We start from the raw sequence: 25,727 nt of genomic DNA, 5'->3' as shown, positions 1-25,727 counted from the left end.
TTATTTAATATCTGTTTTATCTATTACTACAACTATTAATGTTCACTTCAATTTAAATTGACATAATGTTGTTTTATATTTTGTATATTTCCATTTTGTTCATACCTTTATCATTTGAAATTACACAATGTGCAAGTCACATGCTTAAAAAGTATTTTAACTTGGAAATCTTTTCAACATTAATAAAAATTACATAAGCAGTGTTTAATATCTGAAGTTAGCCATTTGTTTATTTTAAACTATATAATTTTTTATTTTCTACTATTACTCAAAATTCAATGTAAGCTTAGAAATCAGTCAGTTGTTGTTGAGTCAGAATACTATGACTATTAGAAATTTTGTTTACAAAATACTATGCAGTCCATTAATTGTGCTTGCTTAATTTTAAACAATTCCTAAAAATTAACTTGAACATCTTCTGGTTTTCAACGACATCAGGATAACAGAGAGTCGACTTACTGTATTTTTATCAGTGCAAACAGTTATATTTTCTATTGCTATTGCAGCTGATGTGAAATACATACATTGTACTTTATATCAGTATTAAGTCTTTTGTTACTATTAATGATATTTAATGAGTATATTTAATTTAAATCACTACTATCAGTTTTATTTTCACTACTGATATTTAATGCAAAATAAATGTATGTAAATTGCACTTTATAATATATCACTGCCAAAGTTTATTATTATTATTGATATTTTGAATCAGTTTAAATACATTTGCTTTATTCTTTTTATCTGTAATCATATTTTAATTGTATTATTAATATTAAATGAGCTGAAATATGTATTATATTTTTCTCTGCTTCAATATTTCTTTGTTCATAAAAATACAGTAAAAAAGCCTAGAATTTACATTTTGGGCTCTTTTCATGCATTTCTAGCATAAAAGAGAAATATACTATACTAGCAAACCTAATAAGCCTTGCTTTGAGTAACGTTTGCAGATATCTTTAAAATTATTGTGAAACAAACAACATACTTCATACATTTTCATCCATATTGCTTGAAGTATTCCTGAACACAGTTAAATCATTTAAAAAATTGTAAATACAAAAAATATCTATACAAGTTTTTTGTAAGTTTAAAATACATATAAGGTTTCTAAAAATTTTATCTAAAGTATTTAACACTTTGTTTTCTCCATCAAGTTTAATATTATCTAGTACCAAAAGTAGTTTTAAGAACATCTTAAAATTTCAATTTTACTTAATTAAAAAAATCATATTTCTAAATGGAATTAGTAATAAAGAGTGATAACATCAATCATTTTTACTCCTTTGCCATATAATAACATTTGTTTGTAAAAGAAATTTGGCTGAAAAGTTTTTAGTCTTGTAACATGCAGATCTAAACAAAGTGATTTTCCTCATAACCTAAACCTTTTGAAGATAAAGTTTTAAACATTATTAAAGAAATTTTTATTTTATTACATAATCCAGAAAATAACTAATGCCACCCACCTCATATTCTTGTTATTTATTACCATTAAGAAGTGTAATATAAAAATGAAATCAATCTAGTTCATTCAATATGGTTTTATTTTCTACCATCTCTTATTGGAAGAATTGACAGCAACACAAAATAAAAATAGCTGGTAGCATCAAAACAACTTGAAAAAAAAAAAAGGATCTGATACTACTATAAAAGGTTCAACAAACCACTGTGTCATAATAATAGTAATCTTTATAACACCAAATTGATAAAACACAATCAAGGTGTAACAACAAAGACCAGTCCTCAAAAACATTGAGCCTTTTGTGATTCAACATTAAATCTGGGAATCACAGAAGACTACAATTACCATCTGATAAGAAAAGAGAAATTAAACAAAGCAATAATTCCAGTAGATTAAACGGGTATTATGGCTTCTGTTTGTGAAGTGAAAAAAAAAAGAATGTAGCAACTGGAAGTAGTCTTCTTCTTACTTCTTTCGGTGATTGGTGAGCTGTTTAATAGCTAAAGAATGGTAAAATTAATCGTTTTCTGCAGCTCATGTTCATAGTTAAATATGGAATCTTATTTCAATTACAAAAATAGTTTGTTTGGAATAATGTATCTTCCTTTCATTAAGTCAGCTTAGCTTACATTTTTAACACTATCCTTCCTCTGTTGTCGAGGAGGGCGCAGCTGAAACTTGGAGGTTTTAATATTCAGAAGTGCATTCTGAGCTGCTGTACTCGATTCAAATACTGCCAACACTTTAAATTTGGAATTAAAGATAACATCGTTTCCTGCAGGAGTAGCAGATCCCAATTTTGTGCACAAAAAATCAATTCTGGCCCCTTGACTGACAACCTGCTCAAGAAACCTTTCCACTTCACTGCGTTTCATACCATCTGGAAGCCCTTCCACTTCCAAAATACAATTCCCTATATAAAGAAAAATAGAGAAATAAGTTACTCAAGTAAGTTTAATGTACTCACAATGTTCTTTAAAATTTATGTACCATGAAATATTTTTTCCCATCAAAACGCAAATGGAAAAACATTAATATACATCCCACAAAGAATTCATAAATTATGAAATACATAAGAGGCTATCTTTAACTTACTTATTGAAATGACTAAAATAACTATTATTAACAAACTGTATCCATATGCCACCAATCTGATAAACAACAGGGCTTCCAAAATTTGTTCTCCAAAAGTCATCCATGTAGAATGTAATATTAAAAATATGAGCTACAACTTTGCTAGTAGATTCCATCTAAAAATGTCTAATATTAATCTTCAATCACATTTTACTTTGATAAAAGAAAATGAAATCAAAAGTAAAATTAACAATTGTATATGGTTGATAGGGATTAAAACCAAAACTAACAACTTTAAATAGTTATGACAGTTGCATAAAAGATTACACAATATTGTCAAAAGAGCCAGTTATCAAGTTACTTAATCATATTTTTAAATTTTATTGTCTATTCATTTAGTGATTGGAAGATACATAACTACACTTAGACAACAACCTTTTCAATTACTAGTATTTGTAAGTTATAAATTAATTCACTTTTCATTTTCAAATGTTCCTATAGTGTTTGAAAAAAAAAATTACCTCCTACTTCCTCAAGCACCTGTGAATCATTTGGTATGGATGTAGTCTTGCTCATAGAGTTGCTTCCCCTATTCTTTTGTCTTCGGAGTTTAGGTGGTCGATTGTTCATGGGCAAAGTTCCCTGGCTATGTGGCAGATTTGGAAATCTAGGAAGGGGTTGATTCTGTGACATCATAAGTGGATTAAATTGATGAAGAAGTGGTGTTCCAATAAGTCGAACATCTACAAATCATGTGTTAATAAGACAATCAATAATGTGGATACACAACAGAAAATATTGGTAAATTTAGATGTACTCAAACTAGGATACCTCTAGTACTAAAATTCTGATTTATAAAATGCCTTAAACAAAAATTTATATAAATTACACTTCACCAACTTAATCTGGTTCACATCATAACAGTTGTTGTTCATGCAATTTGATAATATAAATAGCATCTCAACCACTGCTATGTCTGTCGTATCCCAGTTTGCCTTATGAGTCCTAGTAATGGACAAAAGGCTTTGCTAGCACTGGACACAGCAGATATAATGTAGTTGACATATTATACATTATTCTTTATTTTCACTCACAAGTTCTAAGACTAATAAGTGAAATATTTTACTTTGGAAACAAATGAGCTTGGCTCTTCCATAAAACCAAGTCACATATATCACTGCTAGCTACATTTCAAATATCCTATTGAAACTATACCTTACCCACAAGGTTTAAAAAATCTTAAACTAAAATACTAAAACAAGCAGTATTGTACACGTAGATCAACTTATAAAAACATAAAATACCTATAGTGCTTATTCAGAGTCTAAAATTATAAGTGTGGTATTACTGACAAGTATATAAGGCATGAAACCTGCATAAAGCCTTTGAAAACCAATTACAAAAGTGGAAATATAAGAATGTGCATCTAGACGGAAATAAGAAGTGCAATTAACTCACTGTCCCACTTTTTCATACATTTTACTTGATGTATTGATGTTTGAATAAAAAAGCTATATTATGCAAGTATACACATACAAGCTCCAAATAAAAATCAATCACAAAACATCTTTTCGGATAAAAATTTTATATTAAGTAACATTTTAAAATTTTTATTTTAAAACTTACCTGAACCTTCAACAGATTCAGTCAAGTTTCCCTCGCCTGGTTTAACTGGTCCCTTACTAGAGGGAACCAATCCAAATGGTGATGAAAACAAGCCTTGAGATGGCGTGGTGTTATTCTGAGCATTATTAATGAAAGGAATGCTTGGCCGAATCATAGGGATAGGAGCCATCAAACTGGTTGGAAACGGATTAGATGGTAGTGTCCCTGAATTAACAGCTGTTAGTGTAGGTTGAGACTGTTGAGACTGTGATGGGGGAAAAACACTGTAGCCAATATATGGAGCCACACTACCTAAAGAAGGAACCTGTCCAGAGAGGCCTTGATTAGAATTCTGTGATGGAGGGTTCTGGGGTTGAAAAGGAGTACAGCCTGTATTATTAGGCTGTTGGGACGGCTGGGGTAAAGGTGCAGTATTATCACCACTGGCCACAAAATATATTGGTACATTAGCTGTTGGAGGATGCACAACAGGAAGGGAAGAGATGTAGCCACTGGACTGGGTCTGACTAGCAGTTCCTGTGAGAGTAGTAAAAACCAAGTTACTGCCAGGATAGCTGGAATAAGTTAATTGTGAGGTGGATGTGAACACTGAAGGAGAAAGAGCAACAGTAGAAGTACAAGTCTGAGAACAGTTTAGATATGCAGATGATCCACTAGAAACATCTCCACTGCTGGCAGCTGGATATGTCGGAACATAAGTCTGACCTGAGACATTAAAAATAAAATATATTTTTATATTCGTATGTTAAGTGTATTTTAACATTTGTTATACGCAAAACTCCTATGAAGAAGTAGCATGCAAATATAATGTAAGTGATATGAAAGTATGTTAACAAAAACAAATCAGAAATATAACTAAACACTATACATGTTTACACCACTGATCTTAACAATATCTTCAGCATGATAACTCTTGTGAATTTGTAGATTTAAGTTCTAAAATATTGCCAAGGACACTGTAAACCATTTGTATGTTATGGCTGACTCAATTGCATTCCAGGTGCCAAAAGTCTGGCAAGTAGCCAAATAAAATACAATATAGTTAACATAAAATCCTCAAAAAAAATAATAATTAAAATACTGTAAAACATGGTTATATAAAGTTCTTTTACTTAAAAAAATGGAATATGTAATAAAAAACAAAATACCAACTTGGAAAAGCCTAAGCAAAGTTTATTACTAGTTTGAATATTTATCATTTTATTTTCCTTTTGATATTCCACAGAATCTTATTTTATCTAAGTAGGTTTTACAAAAACAAAAATACTAATAGAACACAATGTTTTAATTCTTTTCAACATATTTCTGAATATTCTGAGCATATTCAAGTTTTAGATGATCCATTCTATCACAACATTTCTCAAATCTTGCCATGTATACTTTTTTTTTGTATGTCTGTGTGTGTGTGGACTAATTATAATTTAATAAAGGCTCTATTAAAGAATCAAAAAACACATTTTTAGATTTCAGAGTGAGGTTGTTTGTTTTATTGAATTTTTGTGCAAAGCTACTCAAGGGCTATCTGCACTAGTCATATCTAATTTTGAAGTGACATACTAGAGAGACGAAAGCTGGTCAACACCACCCCACTGCCAACTCCTGTGCTATTCTAATTGAATAATAGAATTTGACTATCACTCTTATAATGCACCCATGGACCCAAAATGTGGAGAAATATTTCTTGTTGTTATAACAAGGTGGGAACCTCTGATCACAGTCTAGCAGAATAATCATTGTGGCAAGGTCAAAGTAAGTTACCCAGGTCAAAAAGCCACTGAGACTTTGTAACAAGGTGGGAACCTCTGACCACAGTCTGGCAGATAAATTTACTGTGGCAAGGTCAAAGTAAATTACCCAAGTCAAAAAGCCATTGAGACTTTGCAACAAGGTGGGAACCTCTGATCACAGTCTAGCAGAATAATCAATGTGGGAAGGTCAAAGTATATTATCCAAGTCAAAAAAGCCACTGAGACTTAAGACAGTCAAGTGATATTAACCACTGGTACAGCATTCCATTGTAACAAATAACTTACTTCCTAGAGAATTTAGTTTATAAAAATTAAGGTCAAGATCTAGAGCACTTTGTTGGTAATCTCTTATAGTAAATGGTAACTGTGCAACAAACACTTTTGTTTTGACAGCTTTACAAAAGCATCTTTATTTGTTGACCTTTTTTTATTAAATAACATGATTAACATTACACAATTATCAGCAACATCTTGTTGTAGGTGGAACCTTATGTTACATTGAATGGCCATACTACTGTGTAACTAGTACAGCAAGATTACTGGTGAAGATGACTTCCACATAATGCTCTAACAAATACCATAAAACCATTGATTGTCCTTCGTGTTGTTCAATAAAATACCTTTCATAATAAGCAGACACTAAAATACGTGCTTACAATTTGTTTTCTGGTTATTTGCTAGTGAGTGTTTAAAATTCAAAATTTTAATCAAGTAAGAATTACTGTCTTGTACTGGTTAAGAGAATAAAAACAAAACCTTAATAAAATACAATCTTCCATGACAACTATGAGGATATATAGAACCATATTTTCATAAGTTAATATATCAATAAAATATTACTTCTCCCACAATAAAAATAAAGAACATTACTTCAGTATTACTAAATCACATAAAAAGCACTATTATTATTATTATAGTACTAATACATTTAGATAAAAATCCACAATTGAAGTTTCTGCACACGTAAAGATGTACTGAAAGACAAACCTAAAGAGATGTTATTCATTTAATTGTACATAACACATGAATAAAGCACTAAATTTATCTGACCACCTCTTTCTGTCATAAGAGGCTTGGATATAGAAAGGTCACAAAACTTGTCTAAGTCTCTAGCTTAGTCAAAGATAAAAAAACAAAACACAACAATGGTTTTCTAAGGCTTAAAATTGCTTGTACATGTTTCCCTGTCATGCTATTTTGGAGTGGGGATCATATTTATTTCAAGAATGGGTTAAAACACTTGTACAAGTTAGTATATAAAATGGGAGTTTATCTTCCTTAAATGAACCACATCTAACTAATAATCTTGCCATACAAGTTGTAAATCACTCTGTGAACACGTAGCTCAAGTTACTGTACTGAATGATGTAACACACGAACTACTCAGGAGCATACCTTGTGAAGAATTATTATTATTTTTCATTATCTTACCTAATCTAACCTATTAAGTTTCTATTTTTTACATTTTAATTACTTTTATGACAATAAATAAAAAATATACTTGAAAAACAAGAAATATAGTACTTAAGTTCAATGTCATATTTTTACTGTCTTGCTAATGATATTTAAGCCAACTTTTTTTTTTTGTAATGATGGCACAAATACATATTTTTATTTTTTCAAAGTATGCACCTAAGAACATAGAATAATAACATACCAAAGCAAACAATGTCCTATAACTATTATAATTGAATTGGCTTTCTAACTAAGACATAAAAGCCTTAAAATAATTCCCTTAGCTGCTCGTTCTGAACATTGCGAGATAACTTTAAAATTGTCAATTCTCTGTAATGAAAACAATATAATCATTTGACACGTTAAAACTTTATCTTTCTATTGTTTATAAATGATATAAAACGTCAGAGAGAATTACTGGCAATTTATGAAAGAGAGGATGTGATAGACAAGTGTGGCAAGTAGGCCTGACTATCTAATTTGTATGTAAACAAAGAAGACTGAAAGATATAAGAATTAAACTTTGTCTTATTAACATCTATGTTATGATGAGTAATCTACATTAAATTCTGTACTTCAAAGAAAGTTGGTAAATAAATTAGAGAATGGGCAAGACCTAGAAAACAAATGTCATACAAGGGCAGATTGAAGATTAATTTAAATATTTCCTTTTAAAATTAAGGAAATTAAACCTTATATAATATCAAAATTTGATTTATTAACTAATTCTCAATGCCAAATATATTTGAAAATCTCAATAATAAAGTATTTAATTAAATATTGAATGTAACTCTGTAAAAGATTGTGACCCACTACATTTTGACTTACCCATAGCTATAGAGTTAACAACATATAATTCCTAATAATCATTCTTTCTCTTGGATGATAGGGAATATTTTGTTCACTACGCCAAGATAAATTTCCAACAAAAGTTTACTACTGGTTTAACACCACTAACCTGAAAGACCCAGAAGACCCTGATTTTCTAGATTCTGAGCACCAAGTGGTACATTTCCAGATATGACCGTTGATGGCTGCTGGAGAAAGTGCATCACTGGATAAATGTACCTTATTGGATGAGCTGGAGTTAAGGATGATGTGTGCTGGTGAATGTAATATACTGGACCCTATTAGAAACAAAAAAAATGTCCTGTTTTTTCACAAACTTCTTGAAATAAAAATGCACAATCTGTTGATAAAACAAAATCTGACAAAGGATATTAGTTCCCCATTTGAAAACATGACATTCTGTTACCAACTTCCTTTCTGGTGTAATTTCTAGTAGTAGAGTATATATATACACACACTTACAGGTTGCTTAGCTTGAGGCCTTACTGGTGTCACAACGTAACCTTGGGATCCTAGAACTGAAGAGGCCGTAGATGTTGGAACTGGTTCAGTTCCCTGACTTGCTCCAGTCACATCTTGCGATTGCTGCTGAGATGCTGTAAAACCTAAAGCTGACATCTGACTACTGAGGTCAGTAACTCCATTTGTCCCTAGATTCTGAGGTAAAATGTAATAGAACACAAATTAGTCCAAAAATTTAATTTCTATCTCATAATTAAAATATCAATTTTCATTTCTCTTTTTAACCCTTGTATTACTAGATACATTTCTTTTAAATTATTTATTTACAAAACTGTTTGAGAGTTCCCAATTTTGTTACACGGTACCTAGTAATATACAAGGCATAGACAAAAAATATGTAAACAAAATGCCGTCAACATTGCAATAACTCCCACTAATTACTACTGGATCCCCTATGTATTTTAAACAGAAATGAATTATTTCATCCAGTTTATTTCATCAATTCCTTACAATAAATGTTGAACAAGCAAAAACATAAAATTACTCAATATGATACAACATGTGGACCTCACAGCTTGTAAATAGTATAAAAACAAGTCTCTAACTTTAAGGTTAAAGAAACTAATGAAAAACAATTTTCAGAACTGGGAATATAATGTCCTTACTGAATTCACTGTTCTTTGATCTGTGCCAGATAGAGGGCCTTGTTGTGAAGTCCCTTGCACTGGGGTCAAATGTGGGATGTATGGCATATAAATAAAAGCTGGAGCTAGTGTACCATGGAACTGTTGAGGCTGTTGTTGGCAGACCTGAGACTGGATTGGTGGACATGGTAGATTTCCATTGACAGGAACAGATTGTTGTACACCTTCAGATAAAATTCCAAAAAATATATGTGTGTGTTTATATATAACAAAAACACATACAAGTTTCCACCTGTGGATACAACTAACAAGACAAAATGATAAAAAATAATGCACAGCATTTATAATATATATGTAATGCACTTTAACATAATATAACTTTCTTTAGTGTAGCTTCCTAGAACACACAAAAAAAAAGGAGTTACAAGATTAAAGTCAAGATTACTTTTGAAAATGATGATCCTATAAATACTGACCAAGATCACAACATCAGAAATATGCTACCTCACATAATTTAATTCAATCATCCCAAAGGACTGCCATAACCGTTAATCATACCAGTATTCTGGTAATATGGCTTGTGTATAAGTATACATCTAGTGACTGCAAGATCAAGTACATTGGCTAAACTGGATAGCACTTAAAAACTAGAGCCTGTGAACATTTAGGAGTATCAAACAGAACCGACCATCCATTACTAAAACAAAGACAATCATCCATTCGTTAACAGGTTGAAATAACACACTTTCATATAAAGATTTCTCTATTGTTACTACAGGATCTTCATACCTTGAACTCTACATTAAAGAAATTTTATTCATAGCTAAAGACTGCCCTACTCTTAACAACTTACAAACCTCTTTAGATGTAAAATTATTCTATATTTGTACAGTTAAAACACAGCTATTTCATAACATATTCTATAATCCTTTTTTCTTCCATTTACCACTTTACTCAATAACTAAGTAAGCTATTTAATAATGATACTCTAGCATTAGCTAATAAATATCTTTGTAAGATTACTTTAAGATTTCACTGAAGATGGAATAAGTATTCTGAAACATTCAAACCTTGTAAATAAAATGTTTTGGGTCTTCATCTATTTTATTAGTAAACATTTCCATGTATAGATTCACAAAAGAGAGATTTTGGTGGTAAACACCAGCATCATTTCCACAGGGTTAATACTGTAACAATAGTGGCCACACATGCCTAAATATCCAATCATTTCTTTTGAGGAACCATTTTTGTTTTATTCGTATAATGCACCACATGTGAAATAAAGCTGAACTACTGAAAAAAGCACTACTTGATAAAAGAAAAATCCCCTTCTCCAAAAAAACAAAGAGAAATGAAAATGATTGGATTTATCCTCTTTTAGCATTCAAAAATGCTTAATATCCTCGTAATATCTATGTAATCTAATAAATTGCCTATATAAGTAAATTACAATACAGTAGATCCAGTCTGGTGGCTTGAGCACTGAAATCTTGGTGGATGCTTGCAGTATTAGCCATGCTACTAAAGACGTCATGGAACAAAACAACTAAATTATATGTAATTTGTTTTATATTCCTTTTTGAACTTTATTTCTTGTAAGAAAAAATATAAGCAGATTTAGTAACTGAATGAAATACAGCATAACTAATTTATTAATTTGAATGAAATAGCAAACTAAAGAAAATAATGTAGACACTATTTTCAGCCTTGTTTGTTCACTTTTTTTTTTTTTTTTTTTAAGAGTCCATAATTGTAGGCTTTAAAATATAATCTTTGCATTTTGATTCAACTTTTTTCTGTACTTTTTGACAATCCCTATTCTCCCTTTTGAAGTTTTTTTATGTCCATTTAAGGAGAATAAAGTTTAAGTTATATATGTGCATATGCATTCAGTTAAATGTTACATGTTTTTCAACAGTTTACTACTGCATTGACTTTTTTTTTTCCACCCAACCATCACACTGAACTTTTTCAATAAATAACAAAAGTACAAAAAAGAATAAACACATGTACTGATATGCAACTACAACATAAAATGTAAAATTGTTCTCAAAGGAACCTCTCAGTGTCACAGTATAATGTAACAAAAGACAAGCAGCAACAAAACAATCTCATCAGAACAGAATAATGTTTCTTCTAAGATAATACAACACACATTAACTCTTTCAGTACGGACTCAGTCGCTGTATTTCAGTCTAAAAAAATACATGAAATTTCGAGCAGACTACAGACACAACCTACCTCCTTGAAATCTTGGTTCGAAAGAAAGAGATGGCATCCAAACACATTAAAATGGCTGAGAAAGCTACTAGAGGGACATTCTGAGCTTTTGATTGGTTATTTATGTCATATATATAAGTGTATATAAGGAAACATTTTCAAAAATGGAAAGAGGTGGTCAGGGTGCCACTATGATTTATTACATGAGCAATATCTTAGCAAATAGAAAAGAGGTTCTTATTTTATATTCTAGTTTGTCAATATCGGGAATTTAAGTTCCTAATTCATACAGAACTATAGTGCTGCATTCAATATATCATGTGCCACACAAAAAATCGATGTTTAACCGTTTATTTAATATTTACTTTTAAATTAAGAAATTGAGTAATGTATAATACTAAAATTTGAATTATAATCCACAATTTGATACCAAACTTATTGACATAAATTCATGAAATATTAGTTCAATAAAATTATGAATGCAAGTCGACAAACGGGATGACATGGCCTATCCATATGTGTCATGGGTTAATGCAATGTAAACAGACTCAACATGCTTACCTTGTTAGGTCTACATAACACATATGTATATTCTTCAACAGCCTGTTGCGCACATGTGTTTGCTGGAATAAGTCGGCACAAATAGTGCATGTATAATAGACAACAGCAACACGCTTAGTGCAAGTCGCCAATTATTGACAGCATTTATAACCACAACCTTAACACCAACTATTTAAAAATAGCAATAGCTATATGAAACAATGGTAATAAATACAAACTCATGATGTCAGCAAAGTATAAGAAACAGCAGAATCACCACCATGTCTGAGTAGGGAAATTTACTATGGTAATCATCCACTGTTAAATTTTGATGAAATATAGTCATGGAAAACAACAAAGGACAGCATACTTGAGTTATGATATCCAACAGCAAAATCAGGAACCTTTCATGTGGCAGTTTCCAATTAATGTGCTAGAAAATGCAGGAGTTGTAGATCCCAACAAATACACACGCTAGGAAAACACCAGATTTTTTTATGGTGGAAAGTGAAGGACTTAGAAAATTATGCAGCACAATAAAATTAAGGAGGTTAAATTAAATTTAAAAGTACTCTCTCAGTTTTTTTTGCTAAATTCCCGTGCGATTCCACACTACAGTAGACATTACTTGCAATAATTTTATAGTGGAGTCATAATAGAGATTTGAAGCTTGAACAAACTATCAGCAGTAGATCTCCAGCCTTGTTTGCTTACTTTTTTTTGCAATCCCCATTTGTCAACTTTAAATTCTCAATTTTCAATTATCTTGTATGTTGGCTTTTCTAATGCACAACAATAGGCAAACATATGCCAAGAGTAAGACACAACCCCCATTAAGCACGTATAAAACTTTACCAGTAGAAGAGCAACCTTTTCAAATAAAACAAATACATTTAAAACATTGCTTTAAATAAAGTTTGTGTCTTTTAAAGTAATTATTTACTGAGCCAGGTAGCTTTATCCCTGAGATTTTGTGTAAACACGATTAACACGCATTGAGTAAAGATGCAGCAGCTCAGAACATCATCACATCTATTATGTATCCATAACCAGGTAGCTTTATGTCTGAGGTTTCGTGTATACATGTTTAACATTCACTGAGTAAAAAAGCAGTCACTCAGAACATCATCACATCTATTATGTATCCAAAACCAGATAGCTTTATGTCTGAGGTTTCGTGTAAACATGTTTAACATTCACCGAGTAAAAAAGCAGCAGCTCAGAACATCATCACATCTATTATGTATCCATAACCAGGTAGCTTTATGTCTGAGGTTTCATGTAAACATGTTTAACATTCACTGAGTAAAAAAGCAGCAGCTCAGAACATCATCACATCTATTATGTATCTATAACCTATCTAATCTATCTATTTTGTCTAACAATCATGAAATCACATATTTTGCTTATTATCAATGTTTGGGTAGTCTTAACTATTGAAAAGGAAGGTTTTGAGTGTTGTTTCCAGAAGTGTTGTTTTTCCTAAATTTCTTTTAAGAGTTTTGAGCAAATTCCTGTGCAAGCCCTATTATGAACTACTATCTTGGTTCATGATATTTTATTGATGGTCCTGAAATTCATCCAACTGATTGGTTATTCAATGTAATAATCTTCATCTACAGGAATAATCATAAGGCACAGACCTAAAGATACATTTAAATTAAAACAATTTATTAACATATACAAATTAAGAGTAGAATGATACTTGTGTAAGTTTTCACACAGATGTATTAAATGTTGGTTTTATTTCTTTAATATATCTGTGTGAACATTATACAAACATTAACTCCCCAGCTTTACTTACCAGGCTGAGCACTGATGACAACATTGCCAGAAACAACAGATTCAGTGGAAACAGACCACACAGGAGGATGACATAAGTTTGATACAGTTTGATCCTTACCATCTGCTAGCCATGCAGGTTGACTAGATACCTGTTATATAAACATATATATAAACACAGCACAAAATCAAATTCATCTTTTAAAGTTACCACAATTTATGAAAATTCTAAAAGCTGATGAAATATTCTTAATGTTAGTAATTATCTCTCAGCAACCACAAAACTGCCAATATTTTAAGTATATGAAGCTGTAGCTGAAAAATGTAGAAAACATTTAAACTGATGACCATGAATAAAAGTTGTGTAATTAATAAGCAATTAATGTTTTGTAAAAACTCTTGTTTTCTCACACCTTTATTAGGCTTCTCAATTCAAGTCATTTATCCAAGAAACATAAGCATATATTTTTAAACTAAAAATCTACATTCCAAGATACACCAGTTATTGCATCCTTTTTATATCAGAAGGTTCATCATATAGTTAATTTTAAAAACAGATTTACAAAAGAAGACAAATTTAACAAACCTTCTGAGCTGTCATTGTCTGGGTGTTCAATACTTGGGGAACTACTGATGCAGGAATGCCGGAAGCCACTACAGTGTAGACTGACATTCCTTGACAAGTAATTGGAGTTGAAGACGTTAGACCAGGTGATCCCTGACAAGAAGATACAACAGCAGAGGCACAACCAGTGCCATTTGATATATGCTGTCCTATCAAGTTGGTCACATTCAAGGATTCTAGAATGGTTATTTCGTATTTGAATAAAAAATACAAGAAAATCTTCTAAAGATTAGGAAAAAATAGTGGATTATATAATATACTACAAAAATTATGTAAAAATCATTTCACTTTATACTTTATAAAAATTAAATTTTTATCTTCTGTGAGCTTCTTATATTGACTTTGAACCAAAAACTTTAGGAAATACTAGACAATATATATATTGATGATATACACATTAATTTAAGTTCATAACTAATTCCACACATAATTGATCACACACCTGATTTGGTCAGTTTCGGGGATGATCGTTTATCTGTAGGCTTGTCCCGAGTCAGAACAGATATTCCTGCAAAGCTACTAGCTTTAGTAATTAGTGGTTTGTTATCTCGATTTGGTGCAAGAAGTTCTTTACCTTCAGACTCTGACTTTGTTAAAAGAATAATGCCTTGACTTTTATTTCCAGTTTGACCAACATCCTATAAAAAACAAAAACAAAAGAGAGATCAAATAATTACTAATCACTGACACAAGTAATACTTCTGAGAAAAAAAAAAAAAAGAAGGAATAAAAAAACTATACAATATACTGCAAAATAACCATGGATTATATGTAGATAATTTAAAAATTAGTAACTAAGGTTTAATTAAATGCAGATGGGATTCCCAAATCAAGTAGACTTTTTCGCTACAAACATGATTATTATTATTATTAAAACTCAAGACTTTTCCTTTCAGTAAAATAATTACTGAAAAACCAATATGGTTACTTCTAAGTTCGTGAAAATAAATTACCTTGCTTTTGTTTAAGCTCTAAATTACACAGTGGGCTATATACGCTATGCCACCACAAGGACCAAACCCAAAATTTTAGAAGACAGAGCTACCAAGGGCAACATAACAGCCAAGCCATATTTTTATATTTAAACGTTTTTCTAATTAAACTCTACTTTTCAAGCCTTTATGTTAATTTTGGTGAAACAGCTATAATGCATACAATATGTCAAGTTCACTAGCAATACCAAATTTTATAACCTGATTAATAGGACGACCAGAGCTATCAGAATCAGTGCTACTCCATGGCCGAGAATCAACTCCCAAAATGCATAGATCTTCTTGGCTACTTCGCAAGCTAGAGTTTGGCAATCCATCTTGAAAGGGAGCCACAAGAAGTTCAACATTCCCATCCAGTGAAGAACAAGACTAAAAATGAAGCTATATGTTTAATACCCTTCATCATTGTACTATCAAAATTTACATTAAAAAAAACATCTTTATAAACAAATCACATCCAGCAGCAATACTTTATAAACTATTACTCAATATCACAATTGATGATAATTTTACATCTTATGCAAATAAAAATACCACAAAATCAACACTTAAATCTCTGCTGTAAATTGTCAGCAAGAAAGACTTTAATTTGACCCATTCCAACTAGATCACTTATGATAAAACACACACACACACCCCAAATCATTTACAAAATAAAATAACTGAAGTGTTCAAATATAGAATTTTGATATAAATTTTATTAAAATCAGTCTTGGATAAAGAAATAATGCATATCTACTATTTAATTACTATGAATATTTACTTTCATGATCAAATAACAAAATGCTGAATTGGTGAAATGTAACTTAACACTATAGCTACACCCAACATTTGCAAACAATTTATATATGTTTAGCATTAGAATGCTATAATAGGCCTTTTGTTTTAACATGTCACAAATAAAGCTGATTTTTTAAAACTTTTTTAAACAACATTCTTGGATTTCAATTTGGGAGTATCAAAATAATTTCTAATAATGTATCAGCCAACAGAATAGCTTCAGAAGTCCAAAAAAGGAAGATTGCATGCTTTATATGAAACACACATTCTAATACAGGGATTTTATATTATTACACAATTTTTTTCAACTATTAAACTTAAAGAACACAAAATAAATTTTTTTGCTTGAAACTACATAATCAAGTTTGAGGATTATTAAAAGACAAAAAATAAATCCACCCCCAATCCTACATAATGATTTACAAACCAATTTACACTACGTACATCTTGGTTGAATACATAATGATTTACAAACCAATTTACACTACGTACATCTTGGTTGAATACATAATGATTTACAAACCAATTTACACTACGTACATCTTGGTTGAATACATAATGATTTACAAACCAATTTACACTACATACATCTTGGTTGAATACATAATGATTTACAAACAAATTTACACTACGTACATCTTGGTTGAATACATAATGATTTACAAACCAATTTACACTACGTACATCTTGGTTGAATACATAATGATTTACAAACAAATTTACACTACGTACATCTTGGTTGAATACATAATGATTTACAAACCAATTTATACTACGTACATCTTGGTTGAATATTCTTGCTCTTGCTTTTTCATATTCTTCTTCTCTTTCTTCAATTGATTTGCTTTTTCTGCTATCTACTGATGACTGTCTCTCTGGGCTCTTCTAGTATTTAATGTGAAAGGTTAAATAAAATAAAAATATAATTACTTTTCTTTTGAATCAACTTAATAGAAATTACATTTACATTGCAAAATGTTTAAAAATTAGTCATAATAGAAATACAAAATTCTTAATATCTTTAACATCATGTAATCTATAACTTTTACATGATCCTTCCAAAACTAATTTAATTCTCTCACAACAGAGTTCAGTCGAATCAACTAAGTTTGTGAACCCACCAAATTGACCTTTATAGTTTCCATACTATAGTTTCTAATATATTTTGTGTATCTCATGAAATTTCACAAGCTTTGAGAAATCATCAAAACTCATTAGCAAACAAAAAATAAGAATTTTTAATGAAGTGTTGACTGCTCCGAGTGTAAAGTGATTTGCATGTTAAGGTTGAAAATACTTTTCTTCATCTGAGAAATCTCTAAGACCTCCTAAATAAATTTCAAATGTTTCTTTTTAGTAAAACTTTATATTTTACCTGTTATTTTCTCTACTCTTTTCAAGGTTGGTCAATTTGACCGAACTCATAACCACCAGACAAAAAAATCTTAAATTACCTTTTTTTATTCTAAAATGACTTCAAATTATAACATGAAACTACATTTGTCTGTCCTAAATAGCTTTAAACTCTAACATTATACATCTGTTTATACTTAAATTTTATTGTTTTATTGCCTTTGAACTGTGTCTGATATTCCCATCATAAAATTTGGATTATTAGCTACATTTTTATGCCAAATTTATCTGTATACCATGATAAGAAAATACTTTAATTAAATTTTGAATATAACTCACTAAAACCTTGTGACATGTGCAGAAAAAGATGCTCGTGGCAAAAATGTTAATGCAAAACAATTCACCTTCAATAGTTTAACTAAATATGGCTACTACCAAAACATACCTTAAAAATTAAGTGCTGAACACACACACATCTCTGTAGTAATATTACATGATACAATCAAACAAAATGTTGTTACTAATATATCAAATATTCAAATTTGAAGAAATATTATCATATCATTATCAGCTAATTAGAATCTTCTTATTTTAAGTTAACTAGTGACAATAAATCATACAAACAGAAATTAATTAACATATAACAAAATCATGTTGATTTTCTTCTTCCTATACAAGGTTTCATGTCAGCTTCTTTAATATCCACACAACTAATCTAAACAGATTTAAAATATAGTTGGACTGCACATATCCACAAACTTAAATACAGGATGTTCCAAAGATCAAATGTTATTGTAAAACACTGAGGAAAGTAACATTGTTTTTCTTCATTTTTTTTGCAAATTGTTTAGATAATGGCACTGAGCATTTATGAAAGTGTGGAGGTGACTTGGATTGCACATGTTTAGATATTCAGCTCATAGCAACCAACTTCTGGGACATCTCATATATAAAAAATGTTAAACGAACATCATGAATGTCACATCTTTACAACTAATCTAAAATGGATTATGAATAATAAAAAAAACAGAACTATGTCATGCCACAGATCAGGTTTAAATATAAATATTAAACATACAGTAGGACTGTCACATCAATACAAGTGATCGAAATAGATTAAAAGTATCAAACACATAGTGAGACTCTTTTACATCCATACTATTAATCTCCATGGATTCTAAATATTAAACAAACAATGTGACTGAATTATTAGTGTAATTCTGTCACATCTGTAGCACTAGTACTTTTATGAATAGCAACAGAGCTTTTCCCTGAATGAATACAACAATTTATAACATAGGACAACAATATCAAGAAATCAATGCAACAAAACACAGATTAGTCTAATTCTGTCTTATCTATAGAATTAACATACGTTGAATAGAAGTACTAAATAAGAAATAATGGTAGGTATATCACACAACTCACTTACATAAGTAATGAAAATGAAACTTAAGTGATACTCTATAGAGCTGGACTATTAGTGGAATTTGTTAATCAATTAATCATCAGTTTGATTGATTACATTCAAGTAATCAATTATTCTCACGATATGGAGAGAGGAATAATTGGAAACACTAATTTCAATTAGTTGATTATTTTCCTAAAATTAATTGATTTAGTCATAATTTTGGTTTCTGGATAGTTGGAATAATCTAAAACAGTAATAATCAGAAACAATTATTAATTATTTTCTTAACATTAATGCATTTAATCATAACTTTGATTAATAAGTTATCCTACCTGACACTAATCAATGTAATCAATACTCACAGGTTATCAATTATATTGATTAAGTTAATCACACAGCTCTAGTCATACGCACAATATTAATCTATATTAAATAACAATATTAGTGAGACTAATCAAAAATGCACAGCCTTCACATTTCTTAGACTACAAAAATGGTACTACCTATAATTAATGCATTGATTAATTAACAAAGAACTCAATAACTACAGTTTCAACTTTTATGAACAGCAGGCACCACCAACAGAGCTTTTCCAAGAATGACTACAATAATTTAAAACATGGGACAACAATATCAAGAAATCAATGCAACAAAACATAATTTCCTTCCAATGAGAATAAAGAATAAGCAAACACAAAACTTTACAATTTTTCTAAGAAATGTTTAAGTAAATGAAAGGGCAGTTTTTATACCTCTTTTCCATCTTCAAAACATACACTATCACGCTTAAGAATTAATTTCTTTGGCTCATCTGGTACAAGTTCATCATGTATAAGATCATTAAATTTTGTCTCAGGTCTGTAAATAAATCATACAGTACAAATTAATTAAAACTGTCATTTTAATTTTCAAATTGCATTTACCAAGAAAAAATCAAATCAACTTAGCTCCTGCATTACACTGTACAAAAAATAACCACAAAGAACAATAATACTTTTAATCACTTTTAACAACATTCACCAGTAAGCTTAAATAATTTTTCCATTTTTTTTTTTTTTTTTTTTTTTTTATTATTGCAAATAATTTCATTATTAAAAAGCAAGTTTTTATTTGCATTTAAATTTCGGTAAACAGTGAAATGACATTTTAACCAAAAACAATACGAACTTAAATTCAAAAAACTTATCTTAAAAATTTTATTAATCAAACACACAAATATTACGTACAGTATTTAGATGTTGCAATTGGAGACAAAAAAAGCCTATTAGTAGGTTCAAACAACTACCTCATTATGTATATTTAAATAATAAAAATAAGTTGTACTGCTTACTAAACATAGCACTATACAATGAAATTTCTCTCACAACACTAGACAAACATTCAAATTGGGTATAACAGGAAGGTTTATGATAAAGTAGTTACTGGTCTCTCCACCTCAATAAAAATGTTGGTGTTTCCACCACAAAGTTATTATAAGATAAAAGATGACAATGACCATATAAAAGTTAAGTTTTTCAATGCAAAATTCAAGTTATGTGAATACTAAATAAATTTACTGTTAGATATGTACTTGCATATTAGCTTGGAGGGTTTGTGGTGGCTAGAAGTTTATTTTCACTCTGTACTATAGTGAAAAATTATAAGTAATAGAATGATATTCTTAAATTTAAAAAAATAAACCTAAAAAATCTCAATTTTAATATGCAGACTTCTAGCAACAGAAGAATCATTTAGTAAAAAAAATGTGGAAATGTTTAATTTATTTCACTCATCTATTAATATTGTTTGTTTGTTTGTTTTTGAATTTCGCGCAAAGCTACACGAGGGCTATCTGCACTAGCCATCCCTAATGTTGCAGTGTAAGACTAGAGGGCAGGCAGCTAGTCATCACCACCCACTGCCAACTCTTGGGCTACTCTTTTACTAACGAATAGTTGGATTGACCGTCACATTATAATGCCCCCACGGTTGAAAGGGCGAGCATGTTTGGTGGGACAGGGATTGAAACCCACGACCCACAGATTGCGAGTCAAGTGCCCTAACCACCTGGCCATGCCAGGCCTTTATTAATATTAACAGTTACCACAAACTTCAATAAAACCAGTGCTTTTTTGTGAATGCTACAGAGTATTCCAATCATAATTTGGGATAAATGACAAAATTTGCTCTGTATCTTACATTAGTGTTAACTGACATGGAAAATCGTGTTATAAAAACAGCATACAGTAGACACCAGACTTTTTTTTGGGGGGGGTGTATTTTGTATTGTAAAATATATATAATTTGATTTAATGGTTCAATAAGGCTTTCCATTTTTCAAACAGTTGTTAAAAATTTCACACATTTGCACAAAAGTATAAAATACACAAGTTCTGATTCTAGGTTTCAGTAAAGTATGGTCTATCATTTAATCAGCAGAGAAAATATTTTGAAACATAAATTACTCACAATCGTGTGTTTTTTGTTTTATTTACAATGACAGCAGTTCCATTCTGGTCTACATTATGGTCTAATCCAAAGTATGCAGCAACACGGTGGACTAGCATCCGGTGATATGAGCTCATATGGGGAAACTTGAAAGACTGTCTCCTACACATTACAAAAGCATTAAGATCTCCCTGTGACATATAAAACAACCAAAAGCTATAATTTATTTTTCTTAAGAGTACAAACAACTGAATAAAAACACAAGAAATGGAATTTGTGAAAAACAATAAATTAGTTTAACCCTTTCGGCACAAGCGGCTGCAATTTGCGGAAGGGCTGTATGGGAATTTCACTTGTGCAACAATACATACATTATAATGTTAATTTTATTAATATACATTGATAATAAAGATGTTTAATTAAATTTTGATTGTAACTCAGTCATTTTTGCAGAAAAGTGTTTAAAGAAACATTTCACTTTTTTTTCGTTAATAACTCTTGTGTAGTAAACCTTATATCCTAAAACATGCTATTATTTATCATTTTATGCTTAAAACCTTATTTAGTACTAAAAATCATACAAATAAAGCATGCATGAGCACCCACTTTGGCTATTCAAGTCTGAAATCTAGCGTGGTAAGAAACAATAACTACTGTACACAGCTCAGCTTTTATCAAATTATTTTTCAAACTATAATGTTAAATCCAGTTTTAATACTACAATTGTTAATTAACCCTTTCTAGCCTGGGTATTCCAGGTCCCTCAGAGAAAATGTTACATATCAAACTTTAAAAAAAATTATTTGTGACACATACCTCACAATTTTTCTACAAAATAAATTTTTAACTGAAATGTTGAGATGTTAACTTTCATTTGATTAAGTTTTATTAATATTTGTTTTGATTCTATAGCCCTAATTGTTGATATTTATCCTCCTTTTGAAATTTTATATTCGAGTCAGGTAAGAAAATTAATTTTCTGTCTGCACAGACAACTTATCAAAACATCAAACACAAGACTAGAAATGCACAGATTTAGAACAAACCTAAAGTTTACTTTTAGATAGGATAGTTTAAAAACAGTGAATTTTTGAAGTTGGTGATGTCAAGAACTGTAAGATTAAATATCCACATAGTGTTTGTTATAAATTTCTTGTTTTTAAAGTTGTCAAAATCATATATATGCCATCTGAAACCTTCGATTATTTTCTTTCTAACAATCTCTTGCCCATAGAACTGCCTTTCTTATCTGGAATGGAAATTTCCAAACTTTTTTGTTAGTACATAATGAGGGTTTTTTAGATGCTGTTTGAAATAATAACTTTTTAACAGTTTTGTATTGTTTGTTTGTGTGTGTTTATTTTGTTTATGTAATTGCTTTGGTAAATTAATTTCTGCATAAAAAAATCTTACTATGGTAATTCAACATATAATGGTGAAGATAACTATTAGTAATTAAAAAATACACAAATGGGGAAATAGCACAGACCTGAAACAGTTGTAAGGACAATGACAACTTTTATGTACAGGACTGAATAACATAAACACTATACATTTATATTAGTTCTAATGCTTTAAAAGGTATTTTATTGCCCCATTACTTTTAACAAAATGCCTAGCATATGATGTATTACTCATAACAACTGCTCACAACTTTCTTCCTGCATGATGAAACATATATTACTTTTTTGAATATGTTTGTTAGAATGAAATAAACAAACAAATTACAGTGTTGTGAAAATACATAAAACTTGTATAAATGTCTCTTTACTGGACAATTAATGATTTTTTGTAATAAACAATATTTTAGATAGTGTAAGAAGAAAAGAGATACATAAAAATCTTAAAGTAACAGAATCTGTGTAACCTATCAGTCATTTATTATGCTGCATAATGTTTTTTCTCATTGTAATTTTTATATTTACCAAACAAAAATCTAACTTGTATTTCAAAATTTCCCATGGTTATTGTGATGTATGATTGAAATGTCTGTCTGTTGGACACTTTGAGTTATTAAATTTTATGAATGAAATTTCAAAGGTTTCATAATAGTGTACAGTGGCAGTGAAAGGGTTAAACATAACAATAAATTGTAATTCAGCATATTTTAGGAAGTACTTAAAACAGAATATGGACTATTAAAGTTGCAGGCCCAGAACTGAAAGACAAAGAAACTTAATATGTTTAGATAACAAGGATGTCACGAAACAATGCTAGTTTTCCAATAATTGTACGTGTGTGTACATGAACTGAAAGACAAAGAAACTTAATATGTTTAGATAACAAGAATATCATGAAACAATGCTAGTTTTCCAATAATTGTACGTGTGTGTACATGAACTGAAAGACAAAGAAACTTAATATGTTTAGATAACAAGAATATCATGAAACAATGCTAGTTTTCCAATAATTGTACGTGTGTGTACATGAACTGAATGACAAAGAAACTTAATGTTTAGATAACAAGAATATCATGAAACAATGCTAGTTTTCCAATAATTGTACGTGTGTGTACATGAACTGAAAGACAAAGAAACTTAATATGTTTAGATAACAAGAATATCATGAAACAATGCTAGTTTTCCAATAATTGTATGTGTGTGTACATGAACTGAATGACAAAGAAACTTCATATGTTTAGATAACAAGAATATCATGAAACAATGCTTGTTTTCCACATATATATATATATATATATAAATAAAAACACATGATTGACCATTTAATATACAATACTACTTACTTGCTATCTTTTATAAGACTGATTATTTCCTGTTCAATCTTCAACATTGTTAAACGATCTTTCTGATTCTTGTGCAAGGTCTCAATGATGAACTGCTGCAGATTAATCCCCGTAGAATCTGTATAGGTTTCTGTACTAGAGTCTAACACAAAGAAAATTTATTTAACTTTAATCTAGTATAAAGTTACAAAATTCTTTATTTTCAATCTCTTACTACGGGCTCGGTCCCAGAAACTGACCTCATAACCATTTTGTGCTTGTTATAGCTTTCATACTATAACTTTATACAGTAAGTGTATCATCATGAAATTTTGCAGATTATCAGTAAACATTACAAGGCTTTTGTACACAAAATATCAGATTTTTTTATTATTAAGTTTTAAGATTTTTTAAGTAACAATTTGCTTGTGCATGTTTTTTTTTAATGTTGACTATCCAACATGCAAAGCAATTTTGATATTAAGATTAAAAATACTTTTATGCATCAGAAAATTGTCAAATTCCACATGCAAAATCTCAATAACCTCATAATAACCTCCAGATAATTATCAAACGTTTTTTTTCGAAAAAGGTTATATTTTATCTGTTATTTTCACTATTGTATCTCTGTATGGGTTTGGTAGATTTGACCGACCTTGTAATCACCATAAAAAATTAGGAAATAGATAAAATTTTGCTCTTTTTTCATTCTAGAATAACTACAAATTATAATACGAAACCACAAATGTTTAGTCTAAATAGCTTAATTCTCCTAACGTTGTATATATATATAATTTTTATTGACCTTTCAGCCATGTCTGACTAACATTACAGAAGTTTTAATGACACAGTGCACATACACTCATTTTACTGTATCCAACAGTATAAAATTGGTCTGTACAAAGTGACCTGTCTTGGCTTTGTGCTGGTGGACCAGTCACAATTTGGTTATAATACATTACATACAGTAATGTGCAAAAGTGTTAGAACAAAATCAAAAATTATATTTCAGGCTACTTTCAAATTACAATGGAAGGTAAATCACAGTTGAAACATCAAAATTTTATTAATCTTCATATTTAGTGTGTCTCCTTTTTGCTTTAATAACTGCAGACAGTCTTTCAGGCATTGTTGCAACATATTTAATCTAAGTGTCCTTTGGAATTTTACTCCAAATGTCTCTAATACACTCCCATAAAGTTTCTTTGGAAGTAACTTTTGATTTGTCTAGTTTTTGATTTATTAAATCCCAGATCTACTCAACTGGGTTGAGATCGGGGTTCCATGGGGACCATTGCATCGTTCTGATGCCTCCAGCAACTTCTTTCTCAGCAAAGTAATTTCTGCATAGGTTGGATGAGTGTTTGGAGTCATCATCTTCTTGGTAGTAGAATCCTTTACCAATAATACACAAACCACTAGGTATACCATGATCGATCAATATTTGATGGTACTTGTGCTGGTCCATTATTCCATCTATTTTGAAAAAATATCTCCTGTTGCCTCAAGAGAAAAACACCCCAAAACCATTACACTGCCTCCCCCATGCTTCATG

General features: G+C 30.1%; 1 protein-coding gene across 4 annotated transcripts in view; it reads right to left on the bottom strand.

Moving 5' to 3' along the window:
• Positions 1-1,521: 1,521 nt before the first annotated feature.
• LOC106469818 (cAMP-regulated phosphoprotein 21-like) overlaps positions 1,522-25,727 on the bottom strand; it is a 43,739-nt gene continuing 19,533 nt past the window's right edge. For 3 of the 4 annotated variants that reach the window (XM_013930328.2, XM_013930330.2, XM_013930329.2), the window contains 14 exons: positions 24,194-24,335; positions 21,472-21,612; positions 19,776-19,881; positions 17,040-17,144; positions 15,681-15,848; positions 14,930-15,125; positions 14,449-14,663; positions 13,885-14,014; positions 9,342-9,544; positions 8,677-8,871; positions 8,324-8,492; positions 4,163-4,867; positions 3,058-3,279; positions 1,522-2,375 (listed from right to left, as the gene is read on the bottom strand). In XM_013930328.2, the coding sequence (XP_013785782.1) occupies positions 2,083-2,375; positions 3,058-3,279; positions 4,163-4,867; positions 8,324-8,492; positions 8,677-8,871; positions 9,342-9,544; positions 13,885-14,014; positions 14,449-14,663; positions 14,930-15,125; positions 15,681-15,848; positions 17,040-17,144; positions 19,776-19,881; positions 21,472-21,612; positions 24,194-24,335 (2,990 nt within the window). In that variant the 3' untranslated portion in view covers positions 1,522-2,082. The remainder of the gene's footprint in view (positions 2,376-3,057; positions 3,280-4,162; positions 4,868-8,323; positions 8,493-8,676; positions 8,872-9,341; positions 9,545-13,884; positions 14,015-14,448; positions 14,664-14,929; positions 15,126-15,680; positions 15,849-17,039; positions 17,145-19,775; positions 19,882-21,471; positions 21,613-24,193; positions 24,336-25,727) is intronic. The other variant, XM_022398376.1, reaches the window with a different exon arrangement.

Source organism: Limulus polyphemus, unplaced genomic scaffold (assembly GCF_000517525.1).
Source record: "Limulus polyphemus unplaced genomic scaffold, Limulus_polyphemus-2.1.2 Scaffold3670, whole genome shotgun sequence".
Taxonomy (NCBI): Eukaryota; Metazoa; Arthropoda; class Merostomata; order Xiphosura; family Limulidae; genus Limulus; species Limulus polyphemus.
Note: the sequence above shows the minus strand (reverse complement) of the source record. Positions and strands in the feature narration are given on the sequence as shown.